Source organism: Emys orbicularis, chromosome 1 (assembly GCF_028017835.1).
Source record: "Emys orbicularis isolate rEmyOrb1 chromosome 1, rEmyOrb1.hap1, whole genome shotgun sequence".
Classification (NCBI taxonomy): Eukaryota; Metazoa; Chordata; order Testudines; family Emydidae; genus Emys; species Emys orbicularis.
The window spans coordinates 34,455,374-34,479,848 of NC_088683.1; the positions used below are offsets into that span (position 1 = coordinate 34,455,374).

Genomic DNA, 24,475 nt, shown 5'->3' on the forward strand with positions numbered 1-24,475 from the left:
ATCTCAGTGAGCATTGGTGGCCTAAGAGCAACCAGAGAAAACAGAAGATGTCTAAACAACCTCAGTAGCAAATAGTTTGGCCCAAATTAATTTGATTTATTTATTCACAAAATAATAAAATTTCCTCAGAATGGGAAGAACTTCAGCTGGCTACCAAGTGAAGGCAGCTCACATTGGAAAAAGCTATCTTTAAGTTAGTCAAATGACTAGCTAGAAATTTCACTTCCCTTATTCTTTCTTAGTCACTTCCTCAGACATACATAATCCAAAACTGAGAAGAATTAGGCCAGTAGTTCTTAAGTTAGGAATATTAAAAGTGAGCAGTTTGCACATGCTGTCTGGTTTGGATGCTTCTAAGAACACCTCACTTCATTTGCGCTTCTAAACTTCATAGGCCTATCATGTCACTCCAATTCAAGGAGTTAACATGCTCAATAAGATAAATAACTTCAGTCTTGTCTCTTCCTGTTAAAACAGATGCTAGCTGCAAGACCTAGCTAGTATAACATTAAGGCTGTGAAATGAAGTGCTCAATAGTCAAAGCAAGAAAATATGGCTGTGAATCATGTGAAAGGGAAACTTTGTTTTAAAAAAAAAAAAAATCTGACCTATTTTCCATTTTTCTCTCGGTAAGTCTTGACTCCATAGTCCCTATCATGTATCTGTTTCTTATTTACATTGTTCCAATTCAGTTTTGATACACAGTGTAAGCAAAAATATGTTGATGTTATATTGGGATAAAAGTCTTGTTGACCTTTAGAGAGGAAAAAAGTTGGGTAAAAGAGCTAATACAGTAGAGAGAAAGTGGGTTAGAGTGGGAGGAGAAAGGCCAACAGTGCCATTGCTGGAAGTTAAGAATTAAGTTCAATTTAACATTGCACTCTGGAGCATGTTCACTTCAGACGTCAGTGCAAAAGCTTCTTCTTTCTCCTTACAACTCTACTTTTTTGGTCTTGGTTTATTCACCTCAGGATAGGGGTTGACAGGAAGCACCTTCAAGTTATTATAATTTTTGTGTTGTGCAGTGTGGTCAAGTGACATTTGTGAGGGAAATCTTAACGTTTAGAATTTCCTAACCCTTGTATACATAATTTCTGATCTCTAATGCTGCATTTATGCTACTTTCTCACATAATGTTAAGAATGAATCCAGTTTTAACAAATGTTTCCTAATTTCCTTGCCAATTTTGCTAATTATCAAGCTTGTTCTGTTGGTGAGAGACAAGAATCTCATCAACAGATGTTGGTCCAATAAAAGATATTACCTCTCCGACCTTGTGTTTCTAATAGTCAATCTTTCTGTTTACACTAATATAAGAAGGGAACAACTTTTCAATAATAAGAGGAATACAGAGAGCTCCTGGCAGAGTATCCTGATTTGTGTTCATACTAAGATTTTTTTCACGCTTGTGTTTCTCGGAGTACAAGAAGTGCTTTTGATTTTCATCTATGGTGTGCACTTGTGAAGAATACCACTGTGCAGACTAGCCATATCCTTTTTTTTTCTGTACAATTCCCCCTTCAGAGAAGATCTGTTGCTTCATTTATCTGTCCTTACTACTTTTTCCTCCTGCGAATCCTAATCGTTTCTTTTGTGGAGACAGTTAGTCATTGAGACAATTGTAATATCAGAGATCAAGTAGGAAGTAAGTAGCGGGAGTGGATGAATTTCTGTGAAACAGCTATCCCCATGCTTTTAGTAGTAGTAATGTTCTGTCCCATAATACAGATACTTAAACAGAATTTTTTTTGATCGAAATTTTAGTTTTACATAAGCATTTGAGTATTAGTGGTATTGTAGCACTTTTAAAATAGCCATGTCACACATACTTGTTACTTATGAGCCAGGACCCCTTTATGTTAGGGGCTATGGAAACAAAGACTAAAAAGATTGTCTCTTCCCCACAAAGCTTGCAATCTAAGTCTAAGGCCTTGTCTACACTACAGAATTTTGTCGACAAAAGTTATGCTAAGACTCAGAAAGTGCTATAATAAAAATAGGTATTGCATGTTCACACTTGCTCCCTCTGTTGGCAGAGCACGTCCACAGTTGGGGCAGTATCATCGACAGTGTGAGCAATGCACTGTGGGTACCTACCTATGATGCATTGTTTTCTATCCCAGCATTCCATGGGCTTCTGGCTTTCTTTCATGGCATTTTTCAATAGCCCTTGTTTGCTGTGCACCCCGGCATCTTTGTATGAAGGGATGGATCCCTCACTGCTCTCCTATCTTCGAATAACTGTCATTAAAACAATGCGAATGGCAGTGCAGTTATTCATGAAGTTCCTAACTGAACGAGACTCCCAGTTGCCTGACATGGGGTGTAATATGGATAGGAGCAACTTCAGATTTCTTTTGGCATTCACGGAACAGCTGCATGCAGTGGACCATCACTTTTGGGCTCGGGAAACAAGCACTGAATGTGGGATCGCATTGTCATGCAGGTCTGGGATGACGAGCAGTGGCAACAGAACTTTCGGATGTGGAAAGCCACCTTCTTGGAACTGTGTGTGGCGCTCGCCCCAGCACTGCAGCACAAGGACACCAGAATGAGAGCTTCCCTGTTGGTAGAGAAGTGCGTGGCAATCACAATGTGGAAGCTTGTGACTCCAGACTGCTACCAGTTGGTTGGTCAATTTGGAGTTGGGAAGTCGACCACTGGGGCTGCGTTAATGCAAGTGTGCAGGGCAATTAATCGCATTCTGCTACGAAGGACCGTGACTCTGGGAAATGTGCATGAAATAGTGGGCGGCATTGCAGAAATGGGTTTCCCTAACAGTGAAGGGGTGATAGATGGCGCACACATTCCAATTTTGGCACCAGACCACTTAGCGATGGAGTACATCAATAGGAAGGGGTATTTCTCCATGGTGTTGCAGGCACATGTGGATCACCATGGGCGTTTCACTGATATTAACACGGGGTGGTCCGGGAAGGTGCATGACGCACGCATCTTCAGGAACATTGGCCTGTACAGAAAGCTGCAAGTGGGGACTTTCTTTCCAGACCAGAAGATTATAGTGGGGGATGTTGAAATGCCCATAGTGATTCTGGGAGCCCCACCGTACCCTTTACAACTATGACTCATAAAACCTTACACTGGAAATCTGGATAGCAGTAAGGAGCAGTTCAACAACAAGCTGAGTAGGTACTGGATGATTATGGAATGTGCCTTTGGCAGATAAAATGCGCACTGGCGATGCCTTTATGGCAGGTTAGACCTCAATGAGGGTAATATACCCATGGTCATAGCCGCATTTTGTATGTTGCATAATATTTGTGAAGCTAAGGGTGAAAGGCTTGCTCGAGGGTGGAGTGCTGAGGCAGACCGCTTGGCTGCTGATTTTGAGCAGCCAGATACCAGGGCTATCAGAGGGACCCAGAGAGGGGCAATTCGAATGAGGGAGGCTTTGAGGCACCATTTTGAAAATGAGAACCAGTAATGTATATCTCTGTGATTGGTTCTGCAGTGTTGCATCTAATTTTCATAGGAAGCAATTGTGAAATTTGGGGCCTTAAATTCCAGTAAGCAAATGATTAAAATGCTTGTGTATGTCTTGGTAGTGCTTGCTATCTCAATTTGTAGGACACAAAGGTTAGTTATCATTCAAAACTTGGATTTTATTTCAGAAAAAACAACACACAAACGCACACACTCTTGGCGGGAAAGGAGGTACAAGGGAAGAGCAGACTTTCAAAACTGTGTGTAGGTCCAGCTATCATTTTGAAAGTTGTCCGAGGGGGTGGAGTGAACGGAAAACCGAGAACTTGTGGAAAGCGGAAAGGACTGTGCGGGTGGAGTTTGGGTGGGAGCACAGAAAAGAGTTCTGAATGTGCTGCAGGAGAGGGCAGGCCCGCATCTGCTCAGCCTGCAGCATTATTAAGGACTTCAGCATCTGCATTTGCTCCTCCATGACTTGAATCACCCGCTCGGTAGTGTCCTTAACAAACTCCTGACTTTCTTTTCTGTCTTGCCTTTCGGCTTCCCTCCACTGCCTGCATTCCCTTTTCTCTGCATTGGAGAATTGCAGTACCTCCCGGAACATGTCATCTTTGCTCCATCTTGGGCGCTTTCTTAGCTGACGGAGATGCTCTGCCAGTGTGTGTGGGGTGTCCCTCAAGGTCACATCTGCAGAAGCACAAGAAACAATGCACAGAAGCATGATTGTTAAATTCACACACAGCATTGAAACATTTCAGTAAAATACACCTCTGGTAACATTACAATCACTTTCTCCCTGACCCTTGGCAAGCGCACATCTTGGCAAACCTCTAAAGCATAATGAATGTTGGCTGGGGGGAGGGCTGTCTACATGGGGAAAAGAGCACTCTGGAAGTGTTGCGGTGCAGTGACTAGAGAAAATATTCTAAATTCTCCCACACTTTTCTACAGGCAGGGGTTATTGTAGCACATATCTCACTCTTGAGGGGAAGCAAGGGAACATCTACTACACACTTGTGGATTCTTCCCTGGTCCCTATGCTGCTTGCCTGTGTGATGCTTTGGTCCCTGCACAAGTGATTGAATGGGCGGGAAAGTTTCCTACAATGGGGGAAGGAACAAAGCACCTCCTCCAAGGAACCTTCCTCAGAGGATTGCCAAGTACTTCCAGGAAAGTTTCCTAGAGATCTCTAAGGAGGGTTTCCATGAGAACTTGGCATGCATCAATACCATGGTCTGCTGTATTGATTAGCCGCACAAGGAAATGTCCAGCACACAAACACAGGCAGCCTTGTACATTTCTATACCTTGAACCCACCTCCGCACCTCACAAACCCCAGCCACTTACCAGGCATCTCCTCTCCTGCTTCTTGTTCACCAGAGAGCAACTGCTGAAACTGGCTAGTCACCTCTGGAGTGGTAAAACTGTTCCTGGCTGCCTGCCTCACTGGGCAACCCCGTTGTGGGCTCTAAATCATCGTTTAACTCCATCTCTTTGTCAGCCCAAGTGCAAACAGCTACACTGCTATCTTTAGCTCAGCTTGAGCCTGAGTCAGTTGACCCAGGTTCTCAGACTCGCTGCTGTGGTTTCCCCCCCCCACCCCCCCGTGTAGCCATACACTCAGATGCCCAACTCCCACTGAAAGTCAGTGACAATTTACGTGCCAACTGCCACTTGTGTCTTTGACAATCTTTGGGCTGATTTAAAATGTGACTGTTTCCCCCCCGCCCCCCGACTTTGTCCACTAATGCTGTTAATGCTAATGAACCAGTCACACTTAACTTTTTTTTTTAAACAGCTTGATAAAACCAGGATCCAAGCCGCCTGTAACTCCTGTGAAATTGAAGAAAGTCAGTACCTTCCAAGAATTTGAAAGTAACACAAGTGATGCTTGGGATCTTGGGGATGATGATGATGAACTCTTAGCAATGGCAGCTGAAAATTTAAATACAGATGTAGTCATGGAAACTGCTAACAAAGTAATTCAGAATCACAGCAAGCTACAAGAACAGCATAAACTGCAGGAGGAACAGCTACAGGAAGACAAACCAGTACCGTTTTCAGAATTGCCTTCAGTGGCGTATGGTGACAACAGGCTGGTTAAGTCAGTCAGTGAAAGTCATGCATCAAGTTCTGCAGGTATGTTAAGATATGAAAATGATGCTGAAGTCTGAATTGTAGATGCTTCAAAATGCTAAACTCTTGTAGTGTTGATTTAAAAGCTTAATACCCCAAGAAAAAATATTGATGGTGAACACTAATTGATGAAAGGGACATTGCATGTCAAAACAAGCTTTAAAATGTTGGGGTGAGGTAACAAGATGTTTCTTGTTTTCAAACTGTTAAACCACCTCATTGCTAGTTTAAATTGGATCTTTGAGTTTAGTCAAGTGGTCAACTGAATCAAGATGGTTTCAGGACTGGTTATAAAATGTTTACTTTTTTGGGTAAAATTTGTAATTAAGATGCAGCTCAGACAAAAGGTTTTAAAACTCTTTGTTTTATAGACAGCCTAAAGTTTAATTAAAAGAAAAGGTCAAAGACTAGTTCCACCTACCCCATATTATCTGTAAAATGTGGAGAACTCTCTTGGGCCTCACACGTGGATTGTGAGGATAAAGTAAGTGTGTGTGTGTGTGTGTGTGTGTGTGTATGTATATATATATTAGTGCTTAGATATAATTTGGAGACTCCTATAAAGAGTAAAATTTTTATCACTCTTGGTTTCCAGTATCTAGCTCATTTTTTGTTATCTGTTAAGACTGATGTTTTAAAACTACTTGATAAATTGGAGAAGATGGGGTGGGGAGGGGACACAGGGCAGGGCAGAACTCCTCTGAAGTAGTGCAACCTCAGCTGACTTGGACTGTATATCATGCATGGTGGTCTTTGAAATAACACTTGTTTTTTTCACAATCTCAGCAACAGTTGGGAAAGACCTCTTTCAGCAGTATATTGGTCTTTATAGTTGGGCCCAATTAATAATTAAATGGGCCTTAACCTTTGAGGTATGACATCCCAGATTGATGTGCTCTATTGAAGGTCTTGTGAGGCCTGGAATGCTCCTGGAGGAAAAACTCTGATTCTCCTAAATCTAAGAAGCCATCTGCAGTTGAGACTGCTGGCTTGGTCTACCCTGGGGATATTTCCCCCAAGATTCTATTTTTAAAATTGATTGGAGTCATAGTGTAGACCAGATTACAGGTGGCCTAAATTGACTTCCAGAGAATCTCTAAATTAGTGGGGCTTTACTAATACTCTCCTTTTTCTGTTGTAGAGAGTGTTAGTGAAAATTCTTCCATGCAGAGGTCACAGTCCCTTCCACATGCTCCAACAGATCCATTAGAGGGTGAAGAGGCAGACGACAATACGTTAGCTACTCCGGCACTAACTGAAAGAGAGGCATTCAGATTAGACAAATTTAAGCAACTACTTGCTGGTCCTAACACAAATCTTGGTAAGTACTTTAAAAATAAAAACTATGTGGATTTTAACAGAAGAACTCCTACTTTGATTATTTTTGCAATTTGACATACCATATTATATAATGATGTGAGTGAGACTTTACAGTTGCTCTCCTAATCACTTAGTGTTTCCAGTTTTGAGCTGGCTGAGTTGAGAATTTTAAGATGCAATTGTGATCTTGTTCTAATGCTTGTAGTATACCATTTGTGTACATCAAAATGTTTAAATTCTTTTGTTACCTGATATAATGTGGCTTTTTTGATCTGCCCTGTCCTCCTCGCAGTATTTATTTCACTATATGTCCAAATAACTCACTGAGTATTTTTATTGGAATAACTTGTGGAAACAAATGACGAGAGACCGAAGACAGAGGGTAGATTGGATATTGGAAAGCATAATTCAGGTGGTATTTGACACTTAAAAATAAGATTGCTCTATGTCAAGAAAAGATTGAAGAGCAATGGACTGGAACTCCAAGACCAACCAACTTGTGCCATTGACTGGAAGAATTATGGGTACATCCAAACTCGTGTAAATGAGAAAAGGAGTCGAGAAGTGAAGTGCTATATAGTATCAAAGTATCACTATTTGTCTTCCATATGAGCATTCTCTAAGTTCAAGGACTAATAATAGATAGTATCTGCCATACCAGTACCATTTTTGTATATGTTATACTAATATCTGACAGTTTCTGTAACTTAATGCACAAAAAACATGAAGATGACATTACTGAAATAATTGCCATATGAGGTGAGCAAGAGCTCTTCAAGTTGTTCACATCTCCGCACCAACCTCCTGGAGTTGCAGGCTATAGGAAATGTAGTAGTCAGCTACTTCCCAAGGGCTTCTCCAAAGTCATAGCCATTTTCAGTATATGGAGAGTTGCAACAGAATCACTGAGATTCATTTTAACTTCCAAGACAGAAAAGTGAGCCTCTAAAGAGGCTAGAAAGATTATACTGCACCTGGAGAAGTTGATTAAATTCTTCCGAACCACATAGATCTTTGGCAAAAATCAAAAATAAGAATGGAACTAGGAATAGTGATTTCCTTGAGCTGGATCATCCTGGAAGATATGTGCATGAAACTCTTGTGGAGAGCAATGAGAAATGCACGTTTGCAGTTCCTGAGGTGACTGGCCCCTGATTGCTAATCCCAATTCTTCCACTGCCTTCCTTTGCAGCCATGTGGTGACTGTTTTAGAGGTCCCGGGATAAATGCTTTTGATGGGAACTGCAGGTACTAGCCTCCTTTGAAAATAGTTTCTTTAATCTTTTTTTCATCAATTTTTTCTGCCTACTGGATGGGTATAGCAGTAGCCTACCGTATCCACATCTAGAGCTTAAGGTCTTTGCTATGCGGGTTTTTCTTTTACCTATCAAGTGCTTAGCAAACTTTTGACATTATATTATTATTTATTTTATTTATTTGTATTACTGTAGTGCCCTAGGAGCCCTAATCATGGACCAAGACCCTGACAGAAAATCTTAATGTGCTGTTAGGATTCATATTCTTAAAACTTCTGCCATATAGAAGTATTCTGTTCAGTCAAAGTCATTATGTGTTTTTTTTTCTTCTTATGGCGTAGATTAATACACAAGACTTGTTGATGCCCATAAAGGAACAATAAAAGGCAGCAGCATTACAAGCAGATCAATATGAAATGAACACGTAACATCTTATGACATTTTAAATTCTATTGTAACTAAATTAAAAGGTGCAGGAACTAATATTTCTTTTTAGAGTACATAATATAGGCAACAGTAATAACTTTGAGTGATGCAGTTGCAATAGGCCTTAACAGTCATAGAATCATACATTTCCTATTAAAACAGAGTATTTTAATAAGAGAAGTAAGATTATAAAATGAGTATTGGATCTTTTTAACATTTAGCCTTACCTATTTAACTCTGACAACATAATTAGACAAATACATGCAAATGCATGTGTGCATTGAATATTTCCCCATACAGTCAACATACTGGCCGTATACCTGTAGTTTAATCTGTTATGAATAGCACAAATAACTTAAATGTTTGAGGCCAAATTCTGCTTTGTTGCTGTTACACTAGTGCAGTCACACTGACTTCAATGCGAGTTGCATCCATATAATCATAAGTAAAACTTGGTTCTTGTTCTTTCCTGTTGAACTCTTTTTAAACTTGAAAAAATAATACTTTTACCTTTTCCTATTACAAATGTAGAAGTAGGAAATACAGTTATGCTGTTTGCTTTCTACATGTAAAGGAATTGAATAGTTTCTCAATATTTTTCTTGGAACTAAACAGGATCAAGATTAAGTCCTTTTTTCCAGATCTGCTCATATGCAGTTTTGTTTGACACCTCATCCAGTCTAATTAGTGTGGACCTGTGTTCACTACCATTCTTCCTCTGTTTCTACAAAGCTAACTTGATAAATGTAACTTCATCATATTAAAAGGGTGAGTTAAAACTAAGAGCAATAGTGAATTATAAATAAAATTTTTTGTTTGTAGCTCAGATATTGGTAGTAGCATTGCTTCATAAATCTAGAGCTGTGGTGGGTTTTTTTTTTTGGGGGGGGGGGGGTCTTTTTATTGATAAAGAGAACTTACGTGGGCAATACTGATTTTCATATGTTGTTGGTGACACTATAATTTCTATATAGTAGACCTAGCCTGTTAATACTACTGAGCTATATGCCCACATGCAATTTGATTCTGGGAGAGGACTACCAGAACTTTCTGGGGATGGGAGTTGGAGGAGATGCTTATTTTTATCTCACTGTTGCAGCAAAGACAACCTTTGAAAAAGAGGTTATTGAACGTCAAATGTAAACCCAAAGTACTCTGGGAAAGTCAAGAGAACCTTGTGCTGAAGGAAATTGCTGAAAAAGCGATTGTGGTGGAGCCAGATAATAGGCTCCAGGATGAAAAAAATGGAGTGCTAGCTTATTAGACAATCAAATATCCAACACAGACACATTCTTATCTCAATGCTTTTGCTTCCATCATAACTGGAGAAATAAGTAACAACAAACTGAAACACAAAGTAGTATAGCTATTCTTGAAATCCCTTCAGTCACACTTGGAAGACCACTGTCCTAGTGGAGACGTTGTAAAATCCATGCACCAATACATGGAAAAACAGCCATTCCTGCCATTTTATGTAGCTTGACTTTTTTTAAGTGCTCTAAAATCCAAATGGTTATCCAGATTGCTTTGAAATGTCGTGTCCCACATGGGGTAGTGTTCGTGATGCAAATTTGGGGTCATTTGACCAAGGGGTTCCTGAGTTACAGGATCCTCCTCAAAAATGGTTGCTTTCTGCTGCCTTGTACTGTCGAACTGAGAGGTACTAATGATGGCTCTAATAAGACCTCTTGAAGGCTGTGAACTTTAGTTAACATAACTAAGGATAAATTAATCACAAGCCCTCACTGAAGGCAAAAGGAGTTTTGAACTGAGTGGCTGGATGTTGCTGTAATTTGAGAGTCATTGGTGGCACCTTATATTGGGAGGAACGTAATCAGAGTATTTGGGGGGGGAATTAGTCATGTGAGTGCTTCCTGGGAAGGATGGGGGAGAAGAGGTTTGGGTTGCAGTGATGGGTGGGAGGTTATGGGGAGAGGGATAAAGGGGGATTGATGGCCAGACAGGTTGGGGGCTCAGGTGACAGGTAGGCATGGTAGCCCCTAGCTTTGTCAGTGCATTCCAACCACACTTCATCCCAACCTACTGCATTCCCCAGCTCTCCCAGGTTGGGGATTATGGAGAGTGCATGTGTCAAGGCTGATTCTCCTCTCTGGCACTTAGAATGCAGAATGTGGGGGCCCGCAAGGATTCTAAAAATTAATACCAGCCACTCCAGGCTTGTATTAAACTCCCATAGTTACAGCTTCTCTCTGACCTTGGATGGGTAGATGCTGCCACCACCCAAATGCAAAAACTCCCTTTTTGGAACCGAGAAATGCGCACTTCGGAATTCCCTCCTGTGGGTTACCCTCAAGCCCTTTCACCCCTCCCCGGAGAAGAGCTGAGAAAGAAAACAAAGGAAATTAGCTGTTGCCCCCAGCTAATTAAACAACATATGCACAAACCTCTTAGGACACCAAAAATCCAATCCTGTTTTTAATAAAATTTACCTTTTTTAAGAACAAAAAGAAAATACGTTTGAAACTCAGGCTATTGCTAGATTTTAAAAGAGCAATTCCAAAAATTAAGCACCCAAATTATCTTTCTTGGGGGTTCAGCGTAAAGGTTACAAACAAACAAACAAAAGCATCTGGGGTTAGCACAGGGGAGTCCACTAGTCATAAGAAAAAAACAGAAATAAACTTAATCACGTCTTTCTAAACATTCCTGATCTACTTACATATCTGGGTTGTTAAATAGGTAGTTCTAGATATGATTTGGTGATTTTCCTATCTGGCCTTCAGCTTCTCACAGCATAACTGCTGCCCTGTTCTCCTCTTTCTTGGAGAACCACAACAGACACAAAAGGGAAGTATTTTCCCCACTTTAAAAAGTTCTAGCCTTCCCATTGGTTCTTTTGGTCAGGTGCCCACTCCCTTTCCTTTACCTGGGGATTTTTTTTAACCCTTTACAGGTAAAGCAAGCAGAGAACAGCCACCAAGAGGGACTTTAGAGCTTGCTGGCTGGGTGTCCATAAAAGGGAGCCACCCTCCTCCCCCTTATTTATCACAGCATGGCACCCACTAAATCTTTGAGTGACCCAAACTGTGAACAGTACTTAGGAATGTGTTCACTGCTTTGCTTGCATAGATGTGCAGTTTGGAAGGATTTCATATTGCATATGAACCAATAAAGGAAAAAAGCTGAGTTTCTTTGCTTGCCTGGTTAGTTTGAGGGAATGTGCCAATGCCTTTGCACACGCTGAACATCCCAGCACTGTTGTTTCTAGTCTGAACCTTTGTACACCTGTGCAATAAAAATTTTAATACCTCATTACTTTCTTCCAGTTGTCTGTTATAACATGTATTTATTTTATGGGGAGGATTACAATGAATGCAGCAGAATAGTCAGCAGCTGGTTTAACCAAAAATTTTGATATATTGGGGGAGGAACTGGAGACAGAGGACTGTGTGTTGTGTGGGGAAGGGAGGAGGGAAAGGGGATGACAAGAAGAGGGCTTGTAGATGCAAAGGGGTTGGATGGGAGAGTGGACAGAGTGGTAGGCAATCCTTGGATTGGTTGTTTTGAGAATCTGTATCTTACTAGCATCAGTGGGAGGGGGATCAAGTGGCTACTTCCTGATCTTGGGGCAGATTAATATGGGTGTTTCCAGAGACACACAATGTGGAGGTTTGGAACTGACCATGCAAATAGCTTGATTGCTGAGGGAAAAGAAATATATGCACTGCTATGTTTGCCAATATGTGGATCCTGGGAGATGACTCGATCACAAGGTTGCAGAGTTAACGCTGCAAATCTGTCACAGATGTCACCGAAGTCACAGATTCCGTGACTATCGCAGCAGCTGTAAGTTGGTGAGTAAGGTACTTCCTCCTTGATAGTGGATTCCGTCTCCTGTTTACAGATATTTACACATTCTAGGATGGAGATTTAATCCTGGTAAAATACAGTGATTGTCATAAATATTCCTTGTCCCTTTTATATGGTTCATTGACATGGTAGGCTGGAATTAAGGCCTGTTATGTCCTTTAAAACTTTTTCAAATTAAACTGCATTTTTGCAATAACAGCAACTTTTAACTTGATTTTTTGTTTTTTGTTTTTTTTGTTCTTAGCCTCATTATCTTTAATTTCTCAGCACAGAATTTCATTTGCAATTTATCTCTCTCTGCTCCTGGTCTGTCCAAGTCATTTAGAATTTTATTGCCCTCTACAGTTTTTGATCTGTAATTTATCCCTGTGGTACACATGCCTTCTTCCAGGTCATCGATAAATAGTATGAAGTGAACAAAATCTGTCCCAGCACTGATCCATGTGGCATGCCACTAATCATTTCTCTTTCAAACTCTTATAATCCAGAAATACCCCATCTCATTGATGTTCAAGTCAGTTTACTATCTGCTCAACATGCTTGTCCCTTTACTTAATACACAGACCTAATCTAGAAGGTCAGTACTATATCAAACTGCAGAGAAGCTTTTGCTTTTAAAATAACATGAATCTATGAAAGGAATTTTATTTTAACTATCCTTCAATAACTTCTCACGTGTTGAGTATGTTTAGGAGGATTAGTGTCATGGTTTTAAAAGTGAGTATCATGGTTTGTAGTTTTCTGGATATTTCCCTAATTTTCCGATGTGAATTATTATATCATCTACTTAACTGGGATACATTTAATTGGGATGACTACTTTATTGAGATGTTTCCTAAGAAATCTATTTAGTTCAATGGTGAATGATAATGTTGGCTGCTTAATCAGAACAGTAGTGGTCAAACCTTCAACTTAATAAAATATTTTCAGATGATGCCAAATGATTTTAGTATTTAACCAGATGCTAATTAGATATGAAATGATAAATTATGAAATGAAGAATATTTGCACTAAAGGAATTAGTTCAGACTTCCTTAAAAACGGCCTTGTCTCTTGAACAGTTCAGTTTACTCTTCTTACTCGATGTTTTTTTGTATTTGCATGTCTAAAAGGCTGATGCAAATAAACAGATATTACGCTTGAGGATTTAGTAATTTAGCTTTGAAATCATTGCCTTCTCTGTTTTCTCTTGCTTAATTTTTCCCATTTAACTTCATTGATACTTCCCTAATCCTCTCAAAACTTGGGTCATTGAAACTGAGTCTTATCTTTCTCCTATTGGTCTCATTTTAGTTTTAATTTACAAATTTATAGTAATTTCTTCAGAGATGCTCCATTATCACTTAATCTTCAATTCATTTCCTCTCTTCAAGCAAAATAATACCTTTCTAAAAAAAAAAAAGAGCAGTGCTTTTATATATGGAAAGTTTTTTTTTTCTACTGTGTCAACAAAATTATTGTTGGGTTTATTTCTTCCCTTACTGCATTGGTCACTATCTGTCTGAGTAGGTGGGTGAAATCTCCCTTCACCCATATTCTTGGCTGTATTAAAAATACATAAACCTCCATCATGTTTCTTCTGATGAAATGGTTGTCTTGCTCTTATTTTTTTTTATCTTGTATTTCTGATTGGATCTCTTATTCCAGTTACTCTTTCCTGTCTGTCTTGGTGAAACCCTGGTGCCGTTGAAGTCAATGGGAATTTAGCCATTGACTTCAGGGAGCGTAGGATTTAACCCAACAATGTCACTATTCCTCCTCTGGCCTGCCATGAGTGACCTTTTTCCAATCTATTCCCTGTTTGCCTACCAATAATTATCTGAAATTTTGCATTGCTTCTCTGATTACATTGATCTTACTTTCACTACTCTTCCTCTCTGTTTCTTCTTCCTATTGTTCCTCTAGCCTTCATCTTGGTTTTTCACTTTACCATCTGTTTTCAAATATAATACACAATCAACCCTTATTTTCAGGACAAATATGAAAGCTAGGTATCAAGACAGAATATTAATTAGGGCTGTCAAGCAATTAAAAATTGCAATTGTGCGATTAAAAACATTAATCTTGATTAATGGCGCTGTTAATAATAGAATACCATTTATTTAAATATTTTTGGATGTTTTCTACACTTTCAAATAAATTGATTTCAAGTACAACACAGAATACAAATTGTATAGTGCTCACATATTTTTGATTACAAATATTTGCACTATAAAAATGATAAAAGAGAGTATTTTTCAATTCCCCCATTACAAGTGCTGTGGTACAACCTCTTTATCATAGAAGTTGAACTTACAAATGTAGAATTATGTACAAAATAACTGCATTCAAAAACAAAACAATGTAAAACTTTAGAGCCTGCAAGTCCACTCATTCCTTGTTCGGCCAATTGCTCAGACAAATGAGTGTGTTCACATTTGTGGGAAATAATGATGCCCGCTTCTTGTTTACAGTGTTACCTGAAAGTCAGAACAGGCATTCTCATGGCACTATTGTAGTTGGCATTGCAAGATATTTACGTGCCAGATGTGCTAAAGAGTCATATGTCCCTTCATGCTTCAACCACCCTTCCAGAGGACACGTCTCCATGCTGATGACTGGTTCTGCTCAATAACGATCCAAAGCAGTGCGGACCGATGCATGTTCATTTTCATCATCTGAGTCAGATGCCGCCAGCAGACGACTGATTCTCTTCTTTGGTGGTTTGGGTTCTGTAGTTTCCGCATCAGAGGTGTTGCTCTCTTAAGACTTCTGAAATCATGTTTCATACCTCGTCCTGCTCAGATTTTGGAAGGCACCTCAGCTTCTTAAACCTTGGGTCAAGTGCTGTAGCTATCTTCAGAAATCTCACATTGGTACCTCTTTTGCATTTTGTGAAATCTGCAGTGAAAGTGTTCTTAAAACGAACAACATGTGTTGGGTCATCATCTAAGATTGCTATAACATGAAATATATGGCAGAATGTGGGTAAAACAGAGCAGGAGATGTACAATTCTCCTCTCAAGAAGTTCAATCACAAATTTAATTAATGCATTATTTTTTTTAACGACTGTCATCAGCATGGAAGCATGTCCTCTGGAATGGTGGCCGAAGCATGAAGTGGCATGTGAATGTTTAGAATATCTGGCACGTAAATACCTTGCAGTGCCAGCTACAAAAGTGCCATGTGAATGCCTGTTCTCACTTTCAGGTGACATTGTAAGTAGAAGAGATGCTAGATGGAAAAAGCTGTCTTCCTGCTGTTATTTGATCATCGCAAAGCAGCTGGAATCTAACAGGACCCACCACAAACTTGAAACTTCATTAATAAATGATGGATATAGTCCATCAGGACTGAAAATAATCTCAGCCAGATCTTCTATCATGAATACCCTAGTTTTTATTTGAATTGAACTTTGAGCATTTCTTTGTATCTGTGCCCCAGTCTGACCCAATCATTGATAGACACTCGATTATACTCCTCACTCTGGATGAAATGGAGGGGGGAAGAGAGTTTCAGCATGCCAAAAATACTTTAGTCTGTATCTCCTCACTAACTTCTGATGGTCTTGCACACTGAATGTGAGCAGGCACAACATAGAATCCCATGATGGCATCACACAAGAACCTTTGTGGCAGAAAACCAATTGCCAATAGGATTTCTGAGAGAAGGGAGCAAAGCCACCTGAGGGCAGCCCTGTCCACTCCCACCAAGGACCACACTTATATTATGCACTCCATACGATGTACAATATTGAAGGCAGCTGATAGACCTTATCTCAGCATGGACACTCAGTCTCTATATTGCTAGGAGAATGTTGGTCAGTGCAACAAGTGGTGGAGGTTAAAAGAAGTTGGATGTATGTCTTGCCACAACCTTTGCCACAGTGCTAACCAGAAACAGAAAACTAGATCCCAGTCAATAATTGGATAGTCTTCACATCAAAGGATAATTTCTTGAGCATAGGCTGAACGCCTGCATCCTATAAAGGATTTGGCATGTTTACACCCTGCCTTTTATGTGAAGTGTTAGCTATCACCACCAGCAAAGGAGTTTTCCCCCCTTCTGCCTGCTTTCTCTAGCCAGAAGGACAAGAATCCAAAGAATTGGTCTGAAGTTCTCACTACACTTCCAGAACCTGTGAATGATACCGGCTGAAACAACAGTAGTGTGGACCCCTCCAGGTAATGCTCGACCTTCACACATGCAGACAGATTCAAATCTGCTCAATTTTATATACAAAGTGACCTGACTCTTTCACAACAAGAGTGATGTGCACCAACTACTGAATGTAGTTCAGGTTAATCACTCTGCAGAATCAATGGTAGAAGCACTTATTTCCTACACAGGCACAACGTAAGAATTCCAGCTCCTACCAGAGTCCTAGCAGTAAGAATGGCTGAGTTTTTTCTTTTTCATTATATACTTGGACTGTCTATTGCAATATTTAGCTTTTACCTTTTACTTGAAAACTAAATGCTAGTAGGGTTTGAGGGCTAAATTTAAAAGAAAAGCCCAAGAGATGCTTTTAAGTGTGAAAAGCACAGGAAAGAATATTTGAATGAACAAATCTTCCAACATAAGCATATTTGCAAAGTTTCATTATTACTTTTGTATTTAACTGGAAGTGCAGTACAGGATACGTGACTTAGCAAAATTCCTAAAAGATAGGATTGGGAGAGGATCTGTGTGGAGCACCCTCCGCTGTCTCCCAACCTCAAGAAGTGAGTTTGACAGATCAATAATTGGGTAATTATGGCCATTTAAATTGTTTTCCTAAATGTAGTCTGGGGGGTTAACAGTGTTGACTTGAGGTGTGTTCACGTTCAGTTAAATGGATTCAGAAGATAGAGAATAAAATCTTAAAGAATTTGATTAATGGAGATGGGGGATTGGGAAGGTGAAAGCATTATAGTGCCTGATCCTGAGAGCATGCGGAACACTTGTAACTCTTATTATCTTATAGGCTATGACTCCCATGATTTCAACAGTAGTATTTGGTGCTCTGCTGATGTATGGATGAGGCACTTGAAAAGCTAAATAAAAGCTAATGCCAAGCTAATGGTGGGTGTGAAATATTAGAATAACTTAGTTATTATATTTCATTGTATATACTAGCGGTATTGCATTCAAAAATGAGAATCAGGACCCCAAAACCCTCCTCCCCAGCAGCAAAGTGAACTCCATCTCTGGCTCCCTTCGGCCTTGGTCCATTAAACAGTTTAGGAAAAATAAATGCAAATATCTCTTCCTTGGGAGGAAAGCTAGTGAGCAGCTGTAGGCAGGTCCTGGCAGGTTAGGGAGACACTAAACAAAGTATCAGGCTCTTGATTGCAGCAAATGGGGAATTCCATGGCATCCTGGGAAAATACCAAATTCTGTGGTTGAATTGCAGAGTCCACAGGACCCTGATTGAGATGAATGGTGCAGTTCACACATCTCAAAGACAACCATTGCAGACTCTGCAGATTCACTGCAATGGTTTTCCAAGATTGTTTTCAAGGTTATCACTGCAATCAAAAGGGCTAGAAACATGTGTTTTTTTTTTTTTTTTTTTTTTTTTGTAAATGAAAGCTGAGTTTTAGGAGCACAGTTCTCTGGCAAGGAATGTGTTCCATGTCAGATTCTGTGACCATGGAATACACAGGGCCCTGGCTATAATCAGGAAATGAAATGGTGGTGTGTGGAATTCTCTAACTTTACCTTCCACATTTGCACTATAGGCCCCTGTGAGCCAGTGTGTTGGGGCAATGGCATCCCTTTTGGCCAGGTGTGGCATGGCACCTGAGGTCACTCAGTCTGGTAGGGCTGTCAGTTGATTCCTGGTTTGAAAACCCCCTCAGCTCTTAAGTACCTCAGGGGGTTGATAGACTACATCTGTACTACCTTGGTTCCCCTTAGTTGCATGTAGATGTGTCAAGAAACTCTTTAGCATATATTTTGGCAATAAAAAGGTGTGACACTGATTTCCCCCCCCCCCTCTCCCCCTGTGACATCTGGATGTTTCATATCTCTCAAATGTGATTGATTGTAGATTTTTAGAAAACCAACACTGAATCTGTTTTTCTTAATCTCTTTTGGTAATTGTTTTGATAGCTTAGTAATGTGGAATTTTAATACAGTGGTAAACACTTCAGTTTTGTCTCACTGTTCATTTGCTATAAGTTAATATAAAATGTTTATATAAACTTGAACTCACATAATTTAAACAAGTCCTTATTTCTACACTTAAGCAAGAGAAATATGGGGTCTTGCCCATATATTTTTGGTATCTCAGAGCATTCTCCCCTGTTACAACAGGTGGTTTTTTTTTGTTTTTTGTTGTTTTTGGTGGGGTGCGGGTGGTGTCAATATCTCTAAGGAAATTGGGCAATTGACTCTTTCATTTAACTCCTGCTGAATCTGGCAGGAGGAACTGTTGAGTGACAAGTTCTGCGTTCTATCTATAGAGACTAAATATTTTAGTAATGCCCAGTCTCTTAAACATTATACAATTAGTAACTGGTTCAATAGATCTGAAATGAAAATAACCGAATAATTGAGGGGGATGGGGAATTGCACAGTGCATGAGGTGATGCTGGATAATTGTAATCGTGCTTAAACTTTTTGCAGGAAAGGTAAGCATTTTCCGTAATTTATTCTGACAATTTACTCTGGATTATCACCTTTCCTACATGAAATTTCTTTTTTAATGGTCTTCTCAGTGACTTTTGCTCCTTTGTTTTCCTAATCCTAATGTTTACTTACTTTCTAATATCCACCTCATCTGTTTCGCTTCTCATTAAATTCTCCTACTTTCTACCTCTGTTAGCTAACCTGGCTTACTTTTTTCTTTATTCATTCCTGAAGAAGGCCTTAACTCATATTCAGAACATTGTATCAGACTTTATTTTCAGTTTTCTGTATGCATTCAGATAACTCTTTGTTCCATTGAGAAGATTAAGAGCAGTATTTGCTTGAAAAAGATGTAATGAAGCACCTAACGGAGCTATTATTCATTTTAGAAACCAGTTGCTGTGGTTACCATGGTAATATCAAGCCCTTTATTAAAGCTATTTTCTATATGTACTGCGTGTTTTTTAAAATGCTGTTGGGGGAGCTGCAGTTCCATGAATCTACTGTCTTGAAAGAATTTTCTAGCTCTGTACACCTAAATTATCCAAGGAATTTGTTATTGGAACATAAAGCTTATAAATCTGTTTTATCATATCTGTCGTTTAATTGTTCATGCAAGCCATCACTTAATATAGTGATTTACAGTAATCTCAGTGAAATAACAGTTTTGTGTCACAAAATGAATAATGCATACAGACAAATTGTTGGGTTCCTTAAAATCAACTTCTAAAATACTATGCTTTTATTTGAAACTGAGAGAATGATGAACTTGTAGTAGTTGTAAGCCAAATACTGAAGCACAGTGGGTCACCTACTAATGATAGCTCTCAGGAATAAAAAGTTGGCAAATTAATGTCAGTAATCCAATATTTTTATTGTCAAAATCATGCTCTATGAAACATTTATTCAGTATGAATAACTTGTACCTTTAATTGCATTGATGTATCATCTTAAGCATAATACCTTTAAAATATATTTTTTAAACATAACTGGAAGAAACGTGTGACTCACTGCTATGTGTTGTAGTAAAGCAAAATGCACTAATTATTCTACCATTAAATGAATTTTGTCAATCTGAGGCAATTACATACCACGTTCTTTTATGATATTTAAACATATACCCCACCTTTTGTTTCTGCAGAGTAATTGTTGGCTTGTAAACAGAAACAAGAGTTAGCTGGTGCTAGCAAATTGATTATTGTAGAATGTAAATCAAAGTTACTTAACAAAGCGCTGGGAATTTACGTTGGCATATGGGTCTTGGGTATGAAAAATCCACTCCACTGAGAGATGGAGATATGCTGACCTAACCCCCGCTGTAGACAGTTTTAGCTACTGCCTCTCAAGGAGGTGGATTACCTACACCAATGGGAGAACCTCTCCTGTCAGTGTAGGTAGTGTCCACACCAAAGCGCAGCTGCAGTGGTTTAACTACAGAGAAAGATACTTAAAAGAACAGTGAAACAGCTGAAAAGAGGGATGGTGACTTTTCTAGGTTTGGAGTCTTGCTTTTGGAAGTTATACTTAGTCAGTCTGAGCAGAGGTCTGGAAGACCGGAACTCTTGAGTTCTAATCCTGGCATGTAACTGCTTTACCTCTGTGCACATACTTGTAAAATGGTGATATCAACTCATATCCCTATTACGATTACTTTGAAGATGAGAAATCATGTGAGTGTCTTATGATTCTACAAACAAATTTAAGGAAAATGTTTGTTGGAGCTATAGTCTTAAAGTTGTTCCTTGATAAACATAATATACACTTGATGTGAAGATAAACAGCACGACTTCTGGGCGAGTATTTTATATTTGCAAGTTGAAATATCAGGACAGCTTTTTTCTTGGGACAGATCTTAGGCATTAGATTAGTGACAGTGAGTCAATTGCTTAGCTATGGGACCGTATTAGAATAATTTGGCTATTGAAAAATAGTTTAATGAGTAAATTTAAATATAGATCAAATTGCAACTCAAATCTTTTTAATACATAAATTGCCAAATAAGAGTTTGAGTATATTTCTTTAGTACTCAAGAGGTAAAGGTCAGAAATGATGGCTTCTGCTTGCAAATAGCGGAATAGTTCCAGACTATAGAATTCCATTCCATATTTGCCTTTTTTGCAATCCACCTGGGCTTCAGTCTTGGAGGACTGTAGCTCCAATACTGTAGTTACTCTGATATCCCAATGTTTTAAACAATTAAAATGATTCACCCAAATTTTCTGTGTATTTATGACTATAAACAATTTATATCCTTTGCAACTGAATTAGAGTGGGATTAGACTCATTCTGTGTCTATATGGCCCCATACAATCTTTCCTATGTGGATTTTTTTTTTTTTTTTTTTTTTTTTTTTAAATTTTAGAATAGCCTAGTTTTAGGACTGGGGCTGAAGAGATCAGTGTCTACAGCACTACACATCTGGTGGTTCCATGACTTTGGAAGGTGCTTCATTATAGAAAATCATCTGTTCATGAGTCCCGTGCTCCAGGAACTCCTATATAATGCATGGACTGAAGGAGGTGCCAAGCTGACCAATAGACAATCTTTGCCTTATTAATGGGCATGGGAAGAGATGGGGACATCAAGGCAAGAAATTAGATTGAGAAATGTGTGAAAGATAATGAGAAATATGTGGGAAGAAAAGAGGTGATGGAACCCCTCAAAAAGAAGAAAAGAAAGAAGCTCACATTGATTTGGAAGAACACGAAAAAATCCTTCACCTAGGATGCCAGTAAAACATGGTTTGGCCATGCTTGCTGCCATGTGGTAGGCATGGAAGTCAGTGAGGGATAAATCTCCAGTTAACAGAAAATCCCAGTTTTTTTTTTCTTTTTCTCTTACATCTTTGAATCTAATTTTTCCATGCAAAATTGTTGGTAATCAGATTTTTAAAGAAGATCCTGAAAGGAAGATTAGTACTGTTGTAAACAGGAACAGTGCAGTTATTTTTTTCATGAATTAGATTCTGTTTTATATTTACTGACTAGGTAAGGAAGTCCATTTTATAATATCTCTGGTGCATATTTAATTAGTGAAAAGTTGTGTGGACAATTTGCTAGATGAATAGGAAAAATGTATTCAGATTTTGAGGTTATGTAGTTTATGTTTGGATGGAAACTCTCTTCAGAGTGGTGAATGGCTAATGAAGGGCTTAGGAATAGAGGGAGCAGGACAGAGGGGAATAAAGGAGGGGGGGTTGACATTACCATATCGGAGGTGGAAGCCAAACTTGAACAGCTAAACGGGACTACATCGGGCGGACCGGATGATCTTCATCTGAGAATATTGAAGGAACTGGCGCCAGAAATTGCAAGCCCCTTAGCGATAATTTTTAATGAATCTGTAAACTCGGGGGTGGTACCGTTGGACTGGAGGATAGCTAATGTGGTTCCTATTTTCAAGAAAGGGAAAAAAAAGTGACCCGGGTAACTACAGGCCTGTTAGTTTAACATCTGTAGTATGCAAGGTCTTGGAAAAAATTTTGAAGGAGAAAGTAGTTAAGGACCTTGAGGTGAATGGCAATTGGGACAAATTACAACATGGGTTTACGAAAGGGAGATCGTGCCAAACCAACCTGATCTCCTTCTTTGAGAAAGTAACAGACTTCCTAGATAAAGGAAATGCGGTGGATCTAATATACCTCGATTTTAGTAAAGTGTTTGATACGGTACCACATGAGGAATTATTGGTTAAATTGGAAAAGATGGGGATTGATATGAAAATCCAGAGGTGGATAAAGAACTGGTTAAAGGGTAGACTGCAGCGGGTAGTACTGAAAGGTGAACTGTCAGGTTGGAGGGAGGTCACCAGTGGGGTTCCTCAAGGTTCGGTTTTGGGTCCGATTTTATTTAATCTATTTATTACTGACCTCGGAACCGAATGTAGGAGTGGGCTGATAAAGTTTGCGGATGACACAAAGTTGGGAGGTATTGCCAATTCGGAGAAGGATCGGGATATCCTGCAGGGAGACTTGGATGACCTTGTAAATTGGAGTAATAGTAATAGGATGAAATTTAATAGTGAGAAGTGTAAGGTGATGCATTTAGGAATGACTAACAAGAATTTTAGTTATAAGCTGGGGACGCATCGGTTGGAAGTAACGGAGGAGGAGAAGGACCTCGGAGTCCTGGTTGACCGCAGGATGACTGAGTCGGCAATGTGACGTGGCTGTGAAAAAAGCTTATGCGATCTTGGGATGCATTAGGCGAGGTATTTCTAGTAGGGACAAGGAGGTGCTGCTTCCGTTATACAAGGCGCTGGTGAGACCTCATTTGGAGTACTGTGTGCAGTTCTGGTCTCCTATGTTTAAAAAGGATGAACTCAAACTGGAACGGGTACAGAGAAGGGCCACTAGGATGATCCGAGGAATGGAAAACCTTTCCTATGAAAGGAGACTCGAGGAGCTCGGTTTGTTTAGCCTAACCAAAAGAAGGCTGAGGGGGGATATGATTGCTCTCTTTAAATATATCAAAGGGATAAATACCAGGGAGGGAGAGGAATTATTTCAGCTCAGTACCAATGTGGACACGAGAACAAATGGATATAAACTGGCCGTGGGGAAGTTTAGGCTTGAAATCAGACTAAGGTTTCTAACCGTCGGAGGGGTGAAATTTTGGAACAGCCTTCCGAGGGAAACGGTGGGGGCAAAAGACTTCTCTGGCTTCAAGATTAGGCTAGATAAGTTTATGGAGGGAATGGTTTGATGGGATAACATGATTTTAGTTAATTAGGCAATAACGTGCCATCGCTGGTAAAATGAGGGTCCGGCTGGAGAATCTTGCCTGTATGCTCGGGGTTCTACTGATCGCCATATTTGGGGTCGGGAAGGAATTTTCCTCCAGGGTAAATTGGCAGAGGCCCTGGAGGTTTTTCGCCTTCCTCCGCAGCATGGGGCAGGGGTCGCAAGCTGGAGGATTCTCTGCGACTTGAAGTCTTTAAATCACGATCTGGAGACTTCAACAGCTGAGTTAAGGGAAAGTGGGTGGGTCAGCTTTTGTGGCCTGCATCATGCGGGAGGTCAGACTAGATGACCATAATGGTCCCTTCTGACCTTAAAGTCTATGAGTCTATCTGACTTCTAAAGTTTTACTCTGACTTGACATTTGTACTCCTGCTCTCCATTATGAGCCCTGGTGAGGAGGCTTCAAAGATTCAAAAACATACTTGGAAAAAGCCTTTTGACAGTCTGATGCTTTTTTCTTCATCTTAGACACGCAACAGATACTAACTTAATTTTTGTGTGTGTGCCCCTCTTTTGTTCTCTTGTATATCCTATCAATATTATCTGCTAAAGGGTGACCTGGAATGAGGCTAGATTTCTTATGATGTATTAAAAATGCCGAGAAGGACTCTAGTCCTGCTGCTGCTTATTGTTGCAAACTGCTTTGTTGTGAGAGGTCTATATATTGAACATTTCAGTAAGTACCATATCAAATGATTTTTGGCAGTTTACCTTAGTTCAGGTTGT

The 24,475-nt window shown here is 39.6% G+C and overlaps 1 protein-coding gene across 1 annotated transcript in view; it reads left to right on the forward strand.

Moving 5' to 3' along the window:
• TBC1D22A (TBC1 domain family member 22A) overlaps positions 1-24,475 on the forward strand; it is a 456,657-nt gene that overhangs the window by 19,834 nt on the left and 412,348 nt on the right. Inside the window, exons 3-4 of the mRNA XM_065417476.1 lie at positions 5,243-5,583; positions 6,722-6,901. Coding sequence (XP_065273548.1) covers positions 5,243-5,583; positions 6,722-6,901 — 521 coding nt within the window. The remainder of the gene's footprint in view (positions 1-5,242; positions 5,584-6,721; positions 6,902-24,475) is intronic.